The sequence below is a fragment of the Cetorhinus maximus genome, chromosome 18 (genome assembly GCF_964194155.1).
Source record: "Cetorhinus maximus chromosome 18, sCetMax3.hap1.1, whole genome shotgun sequence".
Taxonomy (NCBI): Eukaryota; Metazoa; Chordata; class Chondrichthyes; order Lamniformes; family Cetorhinidae; genus Cetorhinus; species Cetorhinus maximus.
The window spans coordinates 67,657,660-67,678,850 of NC_135896.1; the positions used below are offsets into that span (position 1 = coordinate 67,657,660).

General features: G+C 41.4%; 1 protein-coding gene across 5 annotated transcripts in view; it reads right to left on the minus strand.

The window, feature by feature from the left end:
• akap6 (A kinase (PRKA) anchor protein 6) overlaps positions 1–21,191 on the minus strand; it is a 467,239-nt gene that overhangs the window by 421,708 nt on the left and 24,340 nt on the right. For 4 of the 5 annotated variants that reach the window (XM_078562835.1, XM_078562834.1, XM_078562836.1 and 1 more), the window contains exon 1: positions 12,780–12,860. The exons of the other annotated variant lie outside the window; for it this stretch is intronic. In XM_078562835.1, coding sequence (XP_078418961.1) covers positions 12,780–12,791 — 12 coding nt within the window. In that variant the 5' untranslated portion in view covers positions 12,792–12,860. Of the gene's footprint in view, positions 1–12,779; positions 12,861–21,191 lie in introns of those variants that run through there. 5 annotated transcript variants of the gene reach the window in all.

The following is a 21,191-nucleotide window of genomic DNA, read 5'->3' on the forward strand; positions in this document are numbered from 1 at the left end:
TACTTCCGGGGGCAAATATTGGAGGCAAGAATATAACTAACTTGCAGTCAACAATAGCACAGCATTACTTGTAGGATCAGAAGAGGCCTTACAAAATATCGTAGATTAAGTAAAATCTAGAAGCTTACAATATTAATTGAGTATGAACACCAAAAAGACAAAAACAATGTAGTCAGGAGGAATACATTAGAAGCAATAAGAGTGAAGATTGAAGTGGATGGTATCACACTGGGACAAGTAGATAAGTTATTTAGGACAAATTATAAGAGAAGATAGTAGATGTGGTGCCGAAGTCAGAAGGATAGAGATAGCCAGAATTAATTTCGTGAAGATGAAGGATGTGTTAACAAGAAGAAAACTCAAGCTCGTAACAAGGAAAAAACTCATAAAATGCTACAGTCCATCCACTTTCTTGTATGCCTCAGAAACCTGAACAATAAATAAAGATCTGTGTAGAAAATTGAGGCTTTTTAAATGTGAATGCTAAGATGTATGCTTAAACTTCCATATACAAACCATAAGATATATGAAGAGGTGCTTGAAATTGCAAAGGCAAAACAAACTCTAAAAAGTGACACCCAGAAAAGAAAATGTTAGCATTTCGACCATCTGATCAGAGCTGCAAAGCTACAGAGATCTCTGCTAGGGGGAAAAGTGGAAGTCAGCAGGAAGAGGAGTCGATCTTGGCATAGTTGGATGACGGACGTCACAGAGTGGTTGCATATGAGCCACAGTGGATGTGCAAGGATGGCGCAAGACAGACAAGTGTGATATACTATGACAGCAGATCAGATGGTAGCAGTAGCTACAAGCAGAGAGAGAGAGAGAGCACATCAGTCACGGCCTCAGTAAGAGATCTGAAGGTAGCACTGAGCATTTGGATTGTTCAAAATGCTTCCTAGTCTCCACTACTTTTCTATATTCTAACCTTTGCATTTTGGAGCAGATCATTTCTGAGTCCCAACTATTTCCATTGTTAATGACATAATTGATTCACCTTACGGGGAATCACAGTTAATGCAGCTGCCATTTTAGCACTCACACCAGCCTTTATAGCACCTACCTGGGTCTGTCGCCTCCTAACTGGGCCTGTAGTCTCCTAATTGGGCCTGTTGCCTCCTAACTGGGCCTGTAGTTTCCTAACTGGACCTGTTGTTTCATAACTGGGCCTGTTGCCTCTTACCCAGGCCTGTAGTCTTCTAACTGGGCCTGTAGTGTCCTAACTGGGCCTGTTGCCTCCCAACTGGGCCTGTCACTTCCTAACTGGGCCTGTAGTCTCCTACATCTATGCAAGTATCTAACTTTGTCTCCATTCCTTTGGATTATGACAAAAAAGATTAAATAATTTGATCAAGTATCCAATAGATGGATTTGAAATTTGAAATGTTCACTCACAAGTTGATGCATTCACAGTTGCAACATTCATATGGCAATGAAATTATACGGTATCTTAAATTCATACATATAATGCTCACAATGACTGCTTTATGGACTTTGAAATGCGAAGTCTACAAAGCAGCAGCTGGACGATTCATAAATGTTCTTGAACTGTGTTTATGACATGTGTGATTATAGTCCCACTGCAGGTGCTCCTGCTGTTGTATTTCTTAATAGTAGACTGCAACCTTGACGCACATTCATCTATATATTACTCATGTGAGAGAGGTGGCAGTTCCTGTCTAGGTATTGGACTTCTCCACACTACCCAGACCGCCTTCCATAGTCATGCACAAGGAGGCAAGTGACTGATCTGTATCTTCCTAATGCACCATATTCAATTTTGAAGAAGGTTCCTAAAGATGGCACCCTCGTGTAACTTAAGAGGGGCCATTCAATGTTATGCAGGAAGCATGAACTGCCTGCCCATTATCATGATTGTAGCTTGCGATAGACAAAGCTAAGCAATCCCACAACCATTGGATCAGGTCTAAGCTCTGCAGTTCTGCACATCCAATCATGAATGCTGGTGGACAATTAAACAACTTACTGGAGGAGGAGGCTCTACAAATATCCTCACCCTCAATGATGAGAGAACCCAGCACAACAGCGCAAAAGACAAGGCTGAAGCGTTTGCAACCATCTTCCACCAGAAGTGCCGAGTGGATGATCCATTTCAGCCTTCTCCTGAGGTCCCCAGCATCATAGATGCCAATCTGCAGCTGTTTTGATTCACCCATGTGATATTAAGAAACGGCTGAAGGCACTTGATGCAGCAAAAGCTATGGGCCCTGACAATATTCCAGCAATAGTACTGAAGGCCTGTGCTCCAGAACAAGCCACGCCCCTAGGCAAACTGTTCCAGTACAGCTACAACACTGGCATCTAACGCCTGACAATGTGGAAAACTGCCTGGGTATGTCTTGTCCACAAAAAGCAAGACAACTCCAACCAGGCCAGTTGCCATCCCTTCAGTCTCCTCTTGATCATCAGCAAAGTGATAGAAGACATTAATATCAAGTGGCACTGACAGCAATAACCTGCTTAGTGATGCTCATTTTGTGTTCAGCCAAGGCCACTCAGCTCCTGACCTCATTACAGCCTTAGAGCAAACATGGAAAAAGAACTAAACTCAAAGGTGAAGCGAGAGTGACTGTCCTTGACATTAAGGAAGCATTTGATTGAGTGGCATCAAGGAGCCCTAGCAAAACTGAAGTCAATGGTAATCAGAGGAAAAAGTTCTCCACTGGTTGGAGTCAGCTAGCACAAAGGAAGATAATTCCAGCTGTGGGAGGTCAATCGCCTAAGTTCCAGGACATCACTGCAGGAGTAGCCTAGGCTCAACCATCTTTAGCCACTTCATCAATGACCTACCCTCCATCATAAAGCCAGATGTGGGGATGTTCATTGATGATTGCACAATGTTCAACACCATTCGTGACTCTTCAGATACTGAAGCAGTCCATGTCCATATACAGCAAGACCTGGACAATATCCAGGCCTGGGCTGACAAGTGGCAAGTAACTTTCACGTCACACAATGCCAACAATCACCATCTCCAACAAGAGAGAATCCAAGCACCGTTCCATGACATTCAATTACCATCATTGAATCTCCTATCAACATCCTGGGGGTTCCATTGACCAGAAACTGAATTGGACTAACCATATAAATACTGTGGCTACAAGAGCAAGTCAGAGGCTGGGAATTCTGTGGCGAGTAACTCACCTCCTGACTCCCCAAAGCCTGTCCACCATCTACAAGGCACAAGTCAGGAGTGTGATGGAATACTCTCCACTTGCCTGAATGAGTGCAGCTCCAACAACATTCAAGAATCTCAACATTATCTAGTACAAAGCAGGACAAGGGCAGCAGATGCAAGGAAACACTCTCACCTACAAGCTCCCCTCCAAGCCACTCATCACCCTGACTTGAAATTATATTGCGGTTCCTTCACTGTCGCTGGATCAAAATCCTTGAATTCCCTCCCTAACTGCACTGTGGGTATATCTGCACCACATGGATTGCAGTGGTTCAAGGCAGTGGCTCACCATCAGCACAGCACAGCACAGAAGCCAGCGAGATGAAGTACAGCTTTCACACAGTACTGAATACAGGAACTTGAGTGAGGGAATTCAGTTCAGTGAGGGGAGAGGTGCTGTTCTGATCTTTTACAGAACAAAGAGTGGTCTGAGAGAGGGAATGGGGCACAGTGAGATCTGAGCACTGAAGTTCAAAGGCATAAATTAGGTAAGAAGGCAGGTGATTATTTGTGAATTTTACTGTTCTTTTTTGCTCTAAACTAGGGCAGCACTGGAAGAATATAAACACTGTCTTAAATTTATAGCTTAACTAGTTAAACTACTTAATTTAACTACAAATTATCATTGAGTGATATTTCAATACTTGAAAGTCTAATTAAACAAAATACAACAAAGATGGCAGGGCAGGTGATGTGTTGCAGCTGTAGTGTGTGGGAGCTGGTGGACACCAACGTGATCCACACACCTGTATTAACTGGCTGCAGCTCAAGAAACTTTGGCTCAGGGTTATTAAGCTGGAGTCCAAGCTTGATACAGCAACCAGGGAGAAAGTTACCTGGACACTTTGTTCCAGGGAGCAGTCAGACCAATACTTCAGATTTTGCCTGAGGTCAGGAACAAGTGGGTATGACGAGTGAGGCAGGATCCAGAAGATAGCACTGGAGGAGCTTCAACCGTTGTGCTTGTTTAACAGGTTTCATGTTTTTGCAGCCTGTTTGAATATGAGCAGAGACTGCAGGGAGGCTGAGCAACTGACCACAGCACCATGGAACAGTGGGCCATTCAATTGCTGGGGAGTAAAAAGGAATGTAGTGGTATTAGGGGACAGTATAGTTAGGGGGGGTAGATACTGTTCGCTGCAGCAAGAGTTTGAGTCACAAAGACTGTGTTGCCTGTCCAGTGGTAGCATTTAGGACATCTCCTTGGGGCTGGAGAGGAACTTGAAGCAGGAGGAGAAGGATCCAATTGTCACGGTGCACGTGGGTACCAAAGAGATCGGTAGGACCAAGAAAAGGGTTCTGCTGAGGAAGTATGAGCATCCAGGGACTAAATTTAAAAACAGAACAACAAAGGTAGTAATCTCTGGATTTCTACCTGAGCCATGAGCAAATTGGCATAGGGTAAGTAAGATCAGAAAGTTCAATGCATGGCTCAAAGATTGGTGTGGGTGTGGGAGAAATGAATTTCAATTCATGGGGCACTGAAAAAGAGGGCAAAGAGGGAATGGTACCATTGGGACAGCTTTCATCTGAACCATGCTGGGACCAGTGCTCTGGTGAATCATATAACTAGAGCTGTAGAGAGGGCTTTAAGCTAAATATCTGGGGGGAGGGTTCAGTGAGAGGATATTTAGGAAGTAAATGACAAAGGACAAGGCAATAGTGCAGGGTAGTTATCTGGGAAATAATAATTAGACAGTGATAGGGAGGGACAGGGCATACAAACATAAGAGTGCACCAGCAAATAATGATCAGAGTAGAGAGAAATGTTAAAAAGTCAGAATTAAAGGCTCTTTGTATGAATGCATACAACCTTCAAGACAAGATGGATGATATGATAACAAACACAGAGAAGAGGTTGCAAAGTGGCCAAGGCTAAGAACTGAACATTCCTGGACATTTGACATTTAGGATAGATAGGAAGAACGGAAAGGAGGTGGGGTAGCTTTGTTAATGTAGGATGAGATCAGTACAATAGTGAAAAATTATCTTGGCTCAGAAGATCAAGATATAGAATGAGTTTGGGTGGAAATAAGAAATAACAAATGAAAAAAGTCACTGGCGGTAATAGTTAATATGCCCCCTAATAGTAGTTACACTGTAGGATAGTGTATGCATTAAGAAATAGTGGTGCTGCAATAATCATGGGTGATTTTAATCTTCATAAAGATTTGATAAATCAAATTAGCAATGATAATTTTGAGGATCAGTTCATAGAGTGTATTCAGGGCACTTTCTAATAACTATATTTTCTGGAACCAACCAGGAACAGGCTATTTTAGACCTGGTAATTCGTAACTACCAGAGCCACAAGCTCAGGCATTGATTAGAGAGTTCAATGCATGGCTCAAAGATTGATGTGGGAGAAACGGGCTTCAGTTCATGGGCCACTGGCACCAGTATTGGAAAAATAGGGATCAGTACAATTGGGATGGCCTCACCTGAAACATTCTGGGACCAATGTACTGGCACATCATATACCTACAGGTGCAGAGAGGGATTACTTAACAACCTCATATTAAAGGATCCTCTAGGCAAAAATGACCATAATATGATAGAATTTCACATTCAGTCTGAGGACGAGAAACTTGGGTCTGAAACAAGTGTCTTAAACTTAAATAAGAGGCAATTACAACGGTATGAAGGCAAAGTTGGCTACAGTGGACTGGGGGATAGGTTAAAAGTTAAGAAGGTAGATAAGCAGTGATAGACATTTAAGGACCTATTCATAACTGTCAACAAAGATATATTCCATTGAGAAAGAAAGACTTGTGAAAAGGATGGACCATCTGTGGCTAAAAAATGGAATTAGGGATGGTATCAAATTGAAAGAGAAGACATATAATGCTGTGAAGATTAGTGGTAGGCCAGAAAATTGAGGAAAGTTTAGAAACCAGCAAAGGATGACTAATAAATAGAAGGAGAGAGTAAACTAGCAAGAAATATAAAAACAAATGATAAGAATGTCTATAAGTATATGAAAAGGAAGAAAGTAGCTAAACTAAATGTTGCACACTTAAAAGATGAAACTGGGGAATTAATAAAGGGAAACAAGGAAATGGCAGAGACTTTGAACAAATATTTTGTACCTGTTTTCATGGTAGAAGACATAGGGCAGGATTTTACGCATCAGTGAGCGGGGGCGGGGCCCACTCGCCAATGCGTAAAATGACGCACAGTCATGTCGGGGGGAACTCCCAACGTCATTGCGCCCCATTTAAATTTTCAGGTAGGCGGGGGCGCAGTGAAATCAGCTGTGTGCCCGCCAACCTGTCAATGGCCAATTGAGGCCATTGACAGAGTCAATTAAGTCATTAAAGTACCTGCCCGTCCAACCTTAAGGTTGGCGAGCAGGCCAGGAGCCCTGGTGCGAACTAGAAAAAGCATGAAACCTCATCCACAGGCGGGACGAGATTTCATGTATGTTTTGAAAAATTTTAATAAAGTTTTTGTGATAATTATGGACATGTCTCAACTCATGTGACATTGTCACATGAGGGGACATGTTAGGGAAATTTTACTTCTTTATTTTTAGGATTTTTACATTTTGAGCCGATCTTCCTGAGGCTGCACCTAGCCTCAGGGAGATGAGTGCCCTCTTTCATGCACATGTGCAAAAGAGCGCACTCTTGATTTTGGGACTCCCCCTCCCACCGCACACACAGGAAGCACACAGCGCTTCTGTGAGGACATCACACTGGGCGGGCCTTAAATGGCCCGCCCATGTAAAATGGCGCCGTGCCTCCGATCGGGGGTACCAATAGGAAGCGCGCCTGTGCGCACCCTCCCTTCAACTTCGCTCCCGACGGGTGGAAAATTCAGCCCATAAAAAACATTCTTGGCACAGTAGAAAATCAAGGGGAAAAAGGGAGGGAGGAATTTAAAACAACCACTATCATGAGAGACAAAGTACTAGGAAAACCAATTAGACTAAAGGCTGACAAGTCCTCTGGACCAGATGGTCTGCATCATAGGGCCTTTAAAACAGTGGCTGCAGAGATAGTGGAAGCATTGATTGCAATCTTCCAAAATTCCTGAGATTTTGGAAAGGTCCCAGCAGACTGGAAAACCGCATATATAACACATCAATTCAAGAAAAAGGGGAGACAGAAAGCAGCAAAATATAGGTCAGTTAGCCTATCATCTGTCATTGGGAAAGTGCTGGAATCCATTATTAAGTAAGTAGTAGCAGGATGTTTATACAATCAAAATACAATCAAGCAGAGTCGACATGGTTTAATGAAAAGGAAATCGTGTTTGACAAATTTTTAAGGAGTTATTTGCGGATGTAACAAGCAAGGTGGAAGGGGAACTAATAGATGCAGTGTATTTGGATTTCCAAAAGGCATTTGATAAGGTGCCACATAAAAGAGCTTGTGGTGTTGGGGGTAATATGTTAGCATGGAGAAAGGGTTGACTAACTAACAGGAAACAGAGAGTCAGGATAAAGGGGCTATTTACAGGTTGGCGAACTGTAACTAGTGGTGTGCCACAGGGATCAGTGCTGGGGCCTCAGCCATTTCCTCCTCGTTCACGTACCATGCCCTAAGAGGGTGTTGGCAAACATGGACTTCCATGTGTTACAATCCCCAGCTGAGGTTAGCCCTGGACAAGCCTGATCCCAGAGTGGAACCCAGCTTGATAGATCCTAACTTTTATTTGTTTGCTTAAATACGTGGAGAGTGGCTACTGAACATGGCACAGGAGTCAGCTGATGAACTTTTAACAAAAGAATAAAACATTTATTCAACAAAAAAAGATGAACTATATTACAATACTCCTTCACTCACAACTAAACCTTTACAGATATATACAGATTTGTAAGGATAACACAAGTCACAAAAGCTATCTTATACTTTAATGTACACAGTAAATACCTACTCCATGTAAACCGATGGCACCCTGTGGTCAGACACACCACACTCTGAAACCAAGTGACGTATGCCACATCAAATGGATACAATGGATCTCTCCTCAACTCCCCCCAAAAACTTGTCACACCATCAGCCAATCGGTCTCACTGAATTCTTCACACCAGGGTTTCCAATCTCCACTCTCTAAACCTCACCTAGGAATCTTCTCCCAAACTGACGTTTTCTCTCAGACACCTTTCACAAGGGTTCACCTCCAGGGTTTCAAACTCTCCTCCTGATGTTCCTCTTCTCTGGGTCACCACATGAACTTAAGCTGTTTTCCATGCAGTCTCTCTCACCAACTCAGCCTTAACAGTACACCACTGCTCCACATGCCCATAGCAAAGAATTACAGACCTTCAGTTGTCTCTTTGGATCTTCTTGCTTCTTAAATCTGAAGCTTGGAGCCTTTCTCTCTGCCCCTCACTCTTAACTTCACTTAACAGGACCTTTTCCCAGGTTCCTGTCCTTCCTTTGACTACAAGATCTCCTTTGGACTTTCCCCTCTTCCACTCCCTTGAATTTTTGGGGTTTTTCTTCACTTGGGACCTTTTTGTTCTTCTGGGAAATCTGCAGGTCCCTCTTTCTGGTGTCCAGTCTCTCTGGGTACTGGCTTCAACTGAGCTTAAAACTGTTGTTTCCTTAGTTCTGTGTGTATGTCTGTGGGAGCAACCTGCCTATCTGGCCCCACTGTTGCTAAGCAACAGCACTGTTTTTCTACTCTTGTGTGTTTACCTTTACCTTACAGCAGTCGTAAACTCCTCATTTGAAATGCAAGCAGCCTTTTAAAGTGAAATTAAAACTCCATTTGACCTTTCTTAACACACAGATACAGAAATACAAATCAAACTTAAACTTTAAAGCTAAAACTCATTCCTAACACCCACAAATACAAATATAACATATTAAACTATCTCTATTTCCTAACACATGGGATTGATCCATAATTATGGTTGGCAAAGTACAGCAGTGGCTTGCCATTGCCTTCTGCAGTATGGCTGACCAGGAAACTCTCCTGCTGTTAACAGCTACCGTCAGGGGTATTGGAAGGATTTACAGGCTGATAATCAACCTGTTTGGCCACGTTATGAACGCACCTTCCATAGACATCAAGTCCTGAAGTGAGACTTGAACCTGGAGCTTCTGGTCCAGAGGTAGGAATGCAACCACTGTGCCAAAAAGACCTAACCAAAACTATTGACAATCTATATTAATGACTTGAATGAAGGAGCCGAGTGTGTTATAGCCAAAAATTTCTAAAAATACAAGGATAGGTAAGTAATCAAGTTATGAGGAGGACACAGAGTCTGCAAAGGGATTATAGATAGGTTAAGTGAGTGGACAAAAATTTGACAGATGGAGTATAGTGTAAGAAAATGTGACATTGTCAATTTTGGTGGGAAAAATAGAAAAGCAGAATATTATTTAAATGGAGAGAGACTTCAGAATGCTGCGGTATAGAGGGATTTGGATATCCTCACACATGAATCATGTCAGTAATTGGGAAGGGAAATGGAATATTGGCCTTTATTGCAAGGAGGATGGAGTGTAAAAGTAGGGAAGTCTTGCTGCAACTGTACAGGGCATTGGTGAAATGAGACCTAGAGTACTGCATGTAGTTTTTGTCTCCTTACTTAAAGAGGGGTATACTAGCAATGGAGGCAGTTTAGAGAAGGCTCAGCAGGCTGATTCCTGGGATGAAGCGGTTGTATTATGAGGAAGGGCCATTGGAGCTTAGAAGAATAAGAGGTGATCTTATTGAAACATATAAGATTATGAGGGTACTTGACTGGGTAAATGCTGAGAGGATGTTTCCCCTCGTGGGGGAATCTAGAACTAGGGCGCACAATTTCAAAACAAGGGATCCTCCATTTAAGGCAGAGATGAGGAGGAATTTCTTCTCAGAGGGTGGTTAATCTTTGAACTCTCTACCCCAGGGAGCTGTGGACGCTTGGTCATTGAATATATTCAAAGTTGAATTTGATAGATTTTTCATCCAAAATGAAATCAAGGGTTACAGGGGCCATGCAAAAAGTGGACTTAAGGCCACAATAACAATCAAATCAGCCATGATGTTAATGAATGGCAGAGCAGAATCATAAGGCCAAATGGTATGCCCCTGCTCCTATCGTTAATGTTGAATAGGATGGGAATAAAGGGATACGGATCCCGGAAGTGCAAAATGTTTTCGTTTGACAGGCAATATGATCGGCGCAGGCTTGGAGGGCTGAAGGGCCTGTTCCTGTGCTGTACTTTTCTTTGTTCTTTGCTCTTTCTTGTGTTCTTATGATAGAAAAGAGAGAGTAGGAATAAACGGGACATTTTTGGGCTGGCAATCTGTAACTAGTGGGGTGACATAAAGATCAGTACTTGGGCCTCAGCATTACAATCTATATTAATGACTTAGATGAGGGAACCGAGTCTAATATATCAAAATTTACTGACTATACAAAGTTACCTGGAAAAGTAAGGTGTGAGGAGGATGCAAAGAGGCTGTAGAGTGATATAGACAGGTTGGGTGAGTGAGCAAAAGTGGTATGTTAGCTTCTGTTACAAAAGGATTGGAGTATATAAGTAAAGAAGTCTTGTTAAAATTATATAGGGTATTGGTGAGGCCACACTTGTGGCAGAATTTTAGTCTCGTCGGGCAGGCGTGCGCCCGACCCGAACAAGAGTAAAATAGTGCGCGATGATGTCGTGGAATTATTTTGGAAAATATGCATTGCATACCTTCCAAGGCTAATATATCCTTCCTAAGGTGTGGTTTAATTAGCTTTTGATTAATTTCTGTACTAGTTCATGACATTTTAATGATTCGTGTATCTGGACCCCGAGTCACTTTGGACCTCCACATTTTCTAGCTTTTCACCATTTAAAAAATAATCCATTCAATCCTTTTCAATCCAAAGAGAATGATCTCACATTTGCCTTTACTGAAATCCATTTTCCACAGTTTTGCCTACTCACTTTATCTATCATTGTCTCTTTGTAATTTTATGCTTCCTTCTTCACTGGTTGGAACTTTGTGTCATTGGCAAATTTGGATATGTGGCCTTCTATCCCACATTCTAAAGTCATTAAAAAATAGGAATCACAAATCATGTCCTGTCAATTAGTGTATCTGTCCATTATTCCTACTCTCTGTATCCTGCCAGACATTCTATTTTTAACCGGGTCAATAATTTGCATTCAATTCCATGAGCTTCAGCTTTAGTCAACAGTCTCTTTAGGGACTTTATAAAATGCCATCTGGAGTTCATATAAATAACATCCAAAGGCATCCATTACTTTAGTCACCTCTTCAAAAATTCTGTCATGTTCGTCCAACATGACCTACCTTTTATAAAGAAAGTCATGCTGGCTGTCCCTGATATCTGAAAATTTTTGAAGTGTTCAGATATTCTATCTTTACTTATCGACTCCAGTAATTTCTTTGACAACAGATGTCAGGCCAACTGGTCTATAATGCCTTGGTTTCCTCCCTCAACTTACTTAATTAACAGAGTGACATACACACTTTTCCAATCTAAAGGAATGGCTCCTGAATCAAACAGCTTTGGAAGATTATAGTTCGGGAACTTGTATCTACTTTTTAATCCCTGGAATGTAAACTATCTGATCCTATGGTTTGGCCATTCTTTAATACAATTAGTTTTTTCATTATTGTTATTTTGCTTATGTTGATTTTGATGAGTCCTGATTAGTTCCCTTAGGATGTCTTCCAGGCTATTCTCTTCCTCTAATACAAATACTGATGCAAAATATTCATTTAACTTGTCTGCCACTTCCTCATTTTCATTAACAATGTCACAGTTATTAGTTGTCAAAGGGTCCACATTTCTCTTGACCATTCTCTTTTTCTAATACAGTTATAATATTTTTGTGGCGATTTTGATATCTCTTGCCAGGTTCTTTTCATACTCACTTTTTGTAGCTCTTGATATCGGTTTTCACTCTTTTCTGTTTTTCTGTTTTTTGCATCATTCCCATTCACCAGAATCTGCTTTTGTTTTTGCATTTTTGTATGCCTTTTTGTTCAGTTTTATGCTGTCTCTTACTTCTTTAATCAATCATGTCTGTTTTTTGGCAGGTCTCTTGCCCTTTAAGGGTATAAGGTGGTTCTGAATAATTTTAAATTAAACTCTCCTGAACACTCAAGAAATTCACTATCTTTCTGATATAAGCTAGTCTTTTTATCCCAATCTATACAGAAGTTAATTGCCCCATCAGGTGAATGGATATGCTATTTTCACATGTATTCTCATATGTTCAAAAGTATATTTATCCACCACATTGTTCATTTAATTTATTAGTTTGGTTATTTTCATAAAAAGAATCATGGCACCAACAGCACTTAACTCATTCAGAACACATTAAACAAGAGCTGTCTCTGAAGAAGTAACCCTGCGTATCCGTTTTCATGTATTCTATTGTTGGAAAGTGAAAAGTCCCGAGCAGTGAACAACTCTGCTTTCTCTCTCATTGACATGAGTGCTGCATAAAATACTTATCTAAACAGTATTAACAGATTCAATCAAGGGCTAGTTTATAGCAAATTGGGAGAAAAGCCACATGCAATGTAAGCCAGCCCTTTCTGAATGGTGCAACTATTAAATGACGGTTGTAGTGCACTAGAAAAATTTGTGATTGAGAAAAAGTAGACTTACAGTACTGTTCATGTATTAGTGCCAGAACCTGTGGTGCTTTGACAGAACCATTCCAGATTTGTGCAAATGTGTTCTGGGTACACTGACCTGAATTCTACTCTGTGGGATAAGCATTCCACTCTCCTGACTGAAATTCCATTAGCAGCCTGGTGACTGTAATTAGCAGAGTTATTTTCAGCACTGACCTAACAACCAGCAGAATGTTAGCTGAACTTTGAGATAGCAAATGAGAGTCACAGCTACAGTGGCAGTCAGCAGTAATCTTAAAGTGACATCACTTAAGGGAATAAAACGTTTGATGGTGCAAAAGAATGTCAAAAATTATTTGTAGAACATTAAAATTAGAAATGTCCAAAAGTCAGAATAATCATCTGCTTAATGTTATCATTATGTTACTTTTGCAGTATAAACAGGGTGCTTAATCTTCATGTATCTGATGAGAACATATCATAATCTCAGTGTCCTTATTCGAGAAATGGAAATTATTTTCCTATCAATTTTATATCAATACTGTCATCAACCCCAAATACTTCATTAGAATGATCTCTGCAATCAACACCCCAAGATGAGATTGACTATTCCTCATGAATAAAAGCAACGGGGTATTTATATATCTTGTCCAGCCTATGGATGGAAACTTATCATTGTTTGCACTAATACATTTGAGTCAATTGGCAGCTTACGCTTGTATAGGGAGAGTCCCAAACCAAATTGTGTTCACCTCTAGTTCGCCTTGAGTTAATTCCAGTCCATTCAATGCAGAACACAATTATCTTTGATCAAGTTTCTTTCAAAGCATCACTTCCCACAAACCTTTGCAATCTTGGCTTATTAGCTGGAGCATCATCAGTTTACAGTAACTCAGTATGCCAACATATGTTGCATGAGTCAAATACTTAAATAAGTGAAAAACTGAAATATCAAGCTATATTTCATCAACTTAAGCCGATTTTTGTAATTTCTTATTTGAAAATTAACAATAATAAATTCCAGGAAATCTTCAACATTATGATTACATCACCAAAAATTATTTTTGACAAAAACAGTTGCTAGTTTATGTCTTAGGTTGCTAGCCTTTTTATGGCATATAATTAAGCTCCTCAGCTGTTCCTTTACAGATGCCAAGATGGCAGCTATATCATGTCTGGATTAAATCAAGTAAAGCTGCAGGAGCAGTTTTTCCAGAACTAACCAAAGCATATGGGAAAATATGAGAAAAGCAATCATTGTTTACTAGTTGCAACGTCACCATGAACCAGGTTAGCAACCAATTTAATGTGCATATTTTTAAGGACAGAAGAGAATCTCATTCGGTAGAATCCAATATTGTTAACAATGTTCAAACTCATTTTTGCTTTTCAATATTCATTCCTGATTGTATAGCGAAGTATAAGGACACTCAATTTACACTATAGGCACCATTAACTATGTATAGAACCAGCAGACCAAAATTACTCTGCCAGCTCTGCATCACTTTCGAACCAGTTAATCAGTAGTGACACATTAAAAAAAGTTAAGGGTAAAGTAGGTTTATTGTATTCCACGAGGAGTTTTTTCATTAAAGGCTTTGTAGTGTATAGGATGACATTGCAGTGACAAAGATTGGTGGTATATGAAACAGTGTAGACAGGAGCATAAAATCACAAAGGAGCATTGATAGATTAATTGAGTGGGCAGGAGGTATAGGGGGGATGTGAGATCAGAGACCTGAATTTTTCGGATAGCGGGGTCTCATTTTGAGTCAGCATTAAGTGGTTGCAGGCGAGACTTCTTCCCATCACTCGGGAGGAAGTCCCGCCTTCGAGCCCCAGTCCCTGCAGTGACAGTGCTGCAGTGGACACCTGAGACTAAGGTCTGGGCACTGGAGGCTCAAGTAAGTTCAAGGGGTCCAAAGGCAGGGAGGGTAGGGAAGGCCTGGGGTGAGCATGAAGAGGGCAGTTGGGGTCTCGGGAGAGACGCCGGTGTGGCGAGGGGTGGGAGATCCAAAGGGCCTCCCCCCACAACTTCCCACCCAAGATGTAACTCTGTTGATTTTTGGCCTTCCCCCATGCAACTTCAATCTTCCTGCCAGCCTAAAAATTGAGGAAACGGCCCATAAGTGGCCCTCAATTGGGGCAAGAGCGGACTTCCTGTCCGAGGCCTTACCCTCTCCAGTGTAAAATCATTGTGTGGTCATGGTGGGTGGGAACCTGGAGGCTATCCTGTCCCTTCATTTTCATGCTCCCTAAAAACCCGCCAGTGGGGAAGTGTAAATTTCACGCCCAATTATTATTTAATTGTTGAAAAGCTAAGAACAGTGGAGATCAAAAGAAATTTAGGATCTGTATACAAAGATCACTAAAATCAAGCGCTAGAAAATAATCAAAAAGCCTAATACAATCTTAGGCAGGGATTTTCTGGCCCTGCCGTGGTGGGGCCCACCCTGGGCGGTGCAGCGGCCTAGCCAAAAGTCCATTGACTTTCGGCAGGATCAGACGATCCTGGCTGCAAGCAGGGCCGGACAATCCCACCCTTCGTTTTTACAACTAGAGGGCTAGTGTAAAAAGGGGAGGTAGAACATAAGAACATAATAAATAAGAGCAGAAGTCAGCCATTTTCCCCCTCGAACTGCTCTGCCTTGCAATAACATCATGGTTGATCAGAGTATAAACTTAAGTCCACTTTCCTGCCTGCCCTTCATAGCCCCTGACTCCCTTGTTGATCAAAAATCTGTCTAACTCAGCCTTGAATATATTCAATGATCAGCATTCATAGCTTTCAGAGGTAGAGAATTTCAAAGATTTAATCACCCAATGAGAAAAGGAATTCCTCGTCATCTCCAGCTTAAATAGGAGACCCCTTGTTTTGAAAATGCACCCCCTAGTTCTAGATTCCCCCACGAGGGGAAACATCTTCTCAGCATCTACCCTGTCAAGCCCCCTGAGAACCTTACATATTTCAATAAGATTGCCTCTCATTCTTCTAAACTCCAATTAGCATAGATCCAACTTGCTGAACCTTTCCCCATAAGACAGCCCCTTCATCCCAGAAATCAACCTGGAGAACCTTCTCTGAACTGCCTCCAATGCAAGTATATCCCTCTTTTCTGTTGAAGAGTCATACAGACTCGAAATGTTAACTGTATTCCTCTCCGCAGATGCTGTCAGACCTGCTGAGTTTTTCCAGGTATTGTTATTTTTGTTTTTGTTTTGGATTTCCAGCATCTGCAGTTTTTTGCTTTTATCCCTCTTTAAATACGGGTTCCAAAACTGTACACAGCTGTGGTCTCACCAATGTTAAACTCTTGAAAGCCAGTTGGTGAAGTATAAGACCAGAAGCCAATCTTTACTCAGTTTTACGTTTATTCACAGAGTAAAACATCACAAGCGTATAGCTCCTAACTCTACTCCCCTGCCAGTGTCAATAAGTATCTCGTTATACTCTTTTGAGTATACCAGTAAAACAAATGAACAAATTAACTAATGACCAGCCCATAAAGGGGTAAATATTTCTTTCTACTCTTTTGAGAAACAAAATCAACAAATTGATACATCAGGAGTGGGTGACAGCCCCTGGTGGGGCACAGTGTTTCTTTATATGTGCTCAAGCAATCAGTCAATCAATGCCCTCCACCTGTATATAGTTAACATTAATTTATACAATTAACAGAATCCCTTATTTTTCTTTAAATAAAACTTTACAATTAATACACAATAGCTGAAAATTTTCAGCATCCCACCACCCCCCGCCCCTCTCCCAACCCCTCCTCCATCCTCTCCCCAACCCCCTCTACACCCACCCCACCATGGCAGGTTCCCCCACAGCAGGGCCAATAAGCCATTGAAATCTCCATTTCTCTCTATCATTTGTTTCAAAATTAGCATCCGGAATGCATAGCCAATTCAACAGACCAATTAAGCTTCGCAACTGCTCTGTTTCTACTTTAGATGTGACAGTATCTTTCTGTTATGACCTAGCACAATTAATGGAGACAGGAGTAACTAATAGGATTGTTGATTCAAAGTTACACTAGATCTATTTTGCTTAATGTCTAAACCAATATATTTAAAAGCCCCTGAAGCCTGACTTCCAATCCTAAATTCCACTTTAATTTTATTAACGTATTTCTCAAATTCCACAGTACCACCCATAAGAAATCATCAACATGCCTCATGAAGATGACTGAAAGTTTCCCTCTTGCTACTAATAAAACATTCAGGGATCGCCTTTTAGTTGAACACATACTGCTTTCAGCAAAGCAGATCTCACCAAAAAATACCATACCACAAAGAATCATTCAGGCCATAAACACATTTACTATCAGTTTCCATAGTTTCCCTTCTGCATCACTTGCAACTTTAGATGGTTTCAGAAACACTTCCCTCTGAAATTTATCACCCTGCAGAAACACAGCTTTTATTTCGATTGATCTACACTCCCATGAATATGTGACCAAAAAAGCAAAAAAACGACTTTCAGGATTACTTTTCCTGCTTTGGTAGAGTACATTCTAACATCTGTATCGGCCAGTCACTCTTCAAAACCCTGAGCAACTGGTCTTGCATTAGCCTTATTAGTCCCAACTAGAAGGACCTCTCCCATACAAATCCATCTAAGTGACAAAGCTGGCTGTCCTGTATCTAATACTTCAGAAAAAGCTCAAAATTGCTTCAAACTATCTAATTCCTTGTGTTTTGCCTCTCTTATTACTTTATCCTCTAGTTTATTGGCAGCTACCAAAAATTCATGGCCAGTTCTGCTTCAACACTGTTCTATAGCCCTCATTTCGTTATGTAATCTATCCAAACTACAGCCTCAACTTGTGTTGTGGTGCACCTTTAAGAAGGTGTGGTTATGTTTTCTGTATAAATTAGTATAGGGGAAATTATATAATGTACCATGTGATTCAGACTTAGTCTCAGTTGTTCTGAGGAAGCTACCAACTCTCTGAGTTTAACAACGCACAATACGCAATGCTAAACAGCAAAGGCCGAAGGAGCTACGAGGAGTCATGCAAAAGCTCAAACAGATTGTAAACAGTCAATACCTTCGAGCAGCAAGTGTCCATGCCATATCCCATAGGAAAAGCATACATGAAGTGGCAGTCAAAATGGACAATGGTGATGAGATGAAGATCAAGATGCTGCGAGGCACAGCGAGCACACACTCCACACCATTCATGTAACAGAACACATAGATGCCATTACACTATCAGAAGTATTTGCCACGATTCAGATCATCAGTCTTCAGGAAGTGCCAAGATACTGCCTCTGAGAATTTTGCAAGCAATATACCCACAGAAGTGGAAAGCCATGATGGAATCCACTACCGTGAAACTTTCAGCATATAATGACTCAGTAATTCCATGTGTAAGGTCCATCGTGCTACAGTGTAAATACAACCAGTCGTCCTGGGTGTCACAGATGTTTTATGTAGTAGAAACCAAAGGTCAAGCAATTGCAGGTCTACAGGCATGTTGAGATCTCATATTGGTAACCATCCATGGAATCAGCCAGAAACTGGCAGATGCTGCCATGGGCCCTGCATGACGACATTCCGGCAGTAATACTGAAAACTTGTGTCCCTGAACTAGCCACGCCCCTAGCTAGGTTTTTCCTGTACAGCTACAACACTGGCATCTACTCGACAATGTGGAAAATTGCCCAGTTATGTCCTGTGCGCAAAAAGCAGGACAAATCCAACCCGGTCAATTGCTACCCCATCAGTCTACTCTCAACCATCAAAGTAATGGAAGGTGTCTTCGACAATGTTATCAAGTGGTACTTATGCAACAATAATCTGCTTGCTAATGCTCAGTTTGGGTTCCGCCAGGGCTAATCAGCTCCTGACCTCATTACAGCCTTGGTCCAAACATGGAAAAAAGAGCTGAACTCCAGAGGTGAGGTGAGAGTGACTGCCCTTGACATCAAGGCAGCATTTGACCGAGCGTGGCATCAAGTAGCCTGAGCAAAATTGAAGTCCAAGGGAATCAGAGAAAAAACTCTCCACTGGTTGGAGTCATACCAAGCACAAAGGAAGATGATTGTGGTTTTTGGAGGTCAATCATCTCAGCCCTGGGACATTGCTGCAGAAGTTCCTCAGGGTTGTGTCCTCAGCCCAACTATCATCAACTGCTTCATCAATGACCTTCCCTTCATCATAAGGTCACTGTTCACTGATGGTTGCACAGTATTCAGTAACATTAACGGTTCATCAGATACTGAAGCAGCCTGTGTCCATATGCAGCAAAACCTAGACAACATTCAGGCTTGGGCTAATAAATGGGAAATAACATTGGAGCCACACAAATGCCAGGCAATGACCAACTCCAACAAGAGAGGATCTAACCATCTCCCCTTGACATTCAGTGGTATTATCATCGCTGAAACCCTCATTACCAACATCCTGGGGTTACCATTGACCAGAAACTGAACTGGACTAGCTATATAAATACTTTGGCCACAAGAGCAGATCAGAGGCTGGGAATTCTGTGGCAAGTAACTCACCCCTTGATTCCCCAAAGCCTGTCTACCATCTACAAGGCACAAGTCAGAAGTATAATGAAGTATTCTCTACTTGCCTGGATGACTGCAGCTCCAATAGCATCCAAGAAGCTCGACACAATCTAGGGCAAAGCAGCATGCTTGATTGGCACCCCATCCACCAACCTAAACATTCCATAAGACCATAAGACCATAAGACATAGGAGCAGAGATTAAGCCATTCGGCCCATCGAGTCTGCTCCGCCATTCAATCATGGCTGATAAGTTTCTCAACCCCATTCTCCCGCCTTCGCCCCGTAACCTTTGAACCCCATTCATTCCCGCCATCACCGATGCACACTGGCAGCAGTGTGTACTCTGTACAAGATGGACTGCAGCAACTCACCAAGGGTCTTTCAGCAGCTCCCAAACTCACAACCTCTACCATCTAGAAGAACAAGTGCATCAGATGCATGTAAACACCACCACCTGCAAGTTCCCTGCCAAGCCACCCATCACCCTGACTTGGAATGATATCGCTGTTCCTTCACTGTTGCTGGATCAAGATCTTGTAAGTCCCTTCCTAACAGCACATTGGCTGTATCTGGACCACATGGACTGTAGCGGTTCAAGAAGGCGGCTTACCACCACCTTCTCAAGGGCAATTAAGGATGGGCAAAAAATGCTGGCCTTGTGAGAAACGCCCACATCCCATGAAAGAATAAAAAGAAATGCCTTTCACAGTCTCAGGATATCACCTGGCACTTTGCAGCCAATGAAGTGCTTTTGCAGAAGAGTCTCTGTTAATGTAGGAAAAGTGACAGCCAATTTGCACAGCACAAAGACCCACAAACAGCAATGAGATAAATAATCAGATTATCTGATTTAGTGACCTTGGTTGAGGAAAAGTATCAGCCAGGGCAATAGTGACAGCTCCCTCGTTTCCTTGCACTTCTTCCAATAGTGCAATGAGTTATTTTATGTCCATCTGAAAGGACAGATGGTGCCTCAGTTTAATGTCTCATCCGAAAGATCGCACCTCCAGCATTACAGCAATCCCTTAGTATTGCAGTTGAGTGTCAGTATATATTTTGTTCTAAAGTCTCTGGGGTGGGACTTGAAATTCTGGACATTATCACCCAGGTATCACCACCATCTCTGGCCAATAAGGAATGGCTTTTAAATGCAGCCTTGCCAATGTCTCCTACACCACAAGAACAAATAATTTTTAAAAAGCTTCAGATCTAAGGTTTCATCTAAATATAAATAAAAATCTAAAATAACAATTATATCCAACTGTGGCCTGATTCTACTTCAATGTTGTACCTGAAACCAAAAATGATTATCAAATTATATTTGATAATACACATTGAACACCTATACTGCCATATTTTCTATATGTGTCCAGAAAATGTCACTCCATATGCCAGTTTAATACAAGGGTTAATGCCTCTGCATGGTGCTTTTCACAAATCTTTGCCACAAAAGAGGTTGCTGTAAGAAAATCATGGAGTGAATTTATAATACAATTCTTACTCTCTGTGGTGGCATTATCAATTCTGAAAGTCCAGCCTGCCTTTTTGGAGACGACAGCATGATTTTATGGAAAGAGTGTTAATGTGGGAGGAAGGAGACTACACAGAAAAATTAAAAACAATTTAATTAAGTAAAATTAAAATTTAAAGATTAAAAGTTACATTTTAAGTGATATATGTCTGAATTTCCAGATTAGCCATATTATAAATGAATCCAATATACATTAAAATCAATGTGTGGGTCATAATAAGTTATTTCAAATTAAATTGAAAACTGCTGTGTCACACTCTGTCTGTAGGAAAGCCAGTTTTAAATGTGTCAGTGTTTAACTGTGGTAGGTGCTGTGACAGGCTTTCCACTGTTAAATGCCATGTAACATTAGCTGCTAAAACAATTTGCTGCTAAGTAGTCTGTT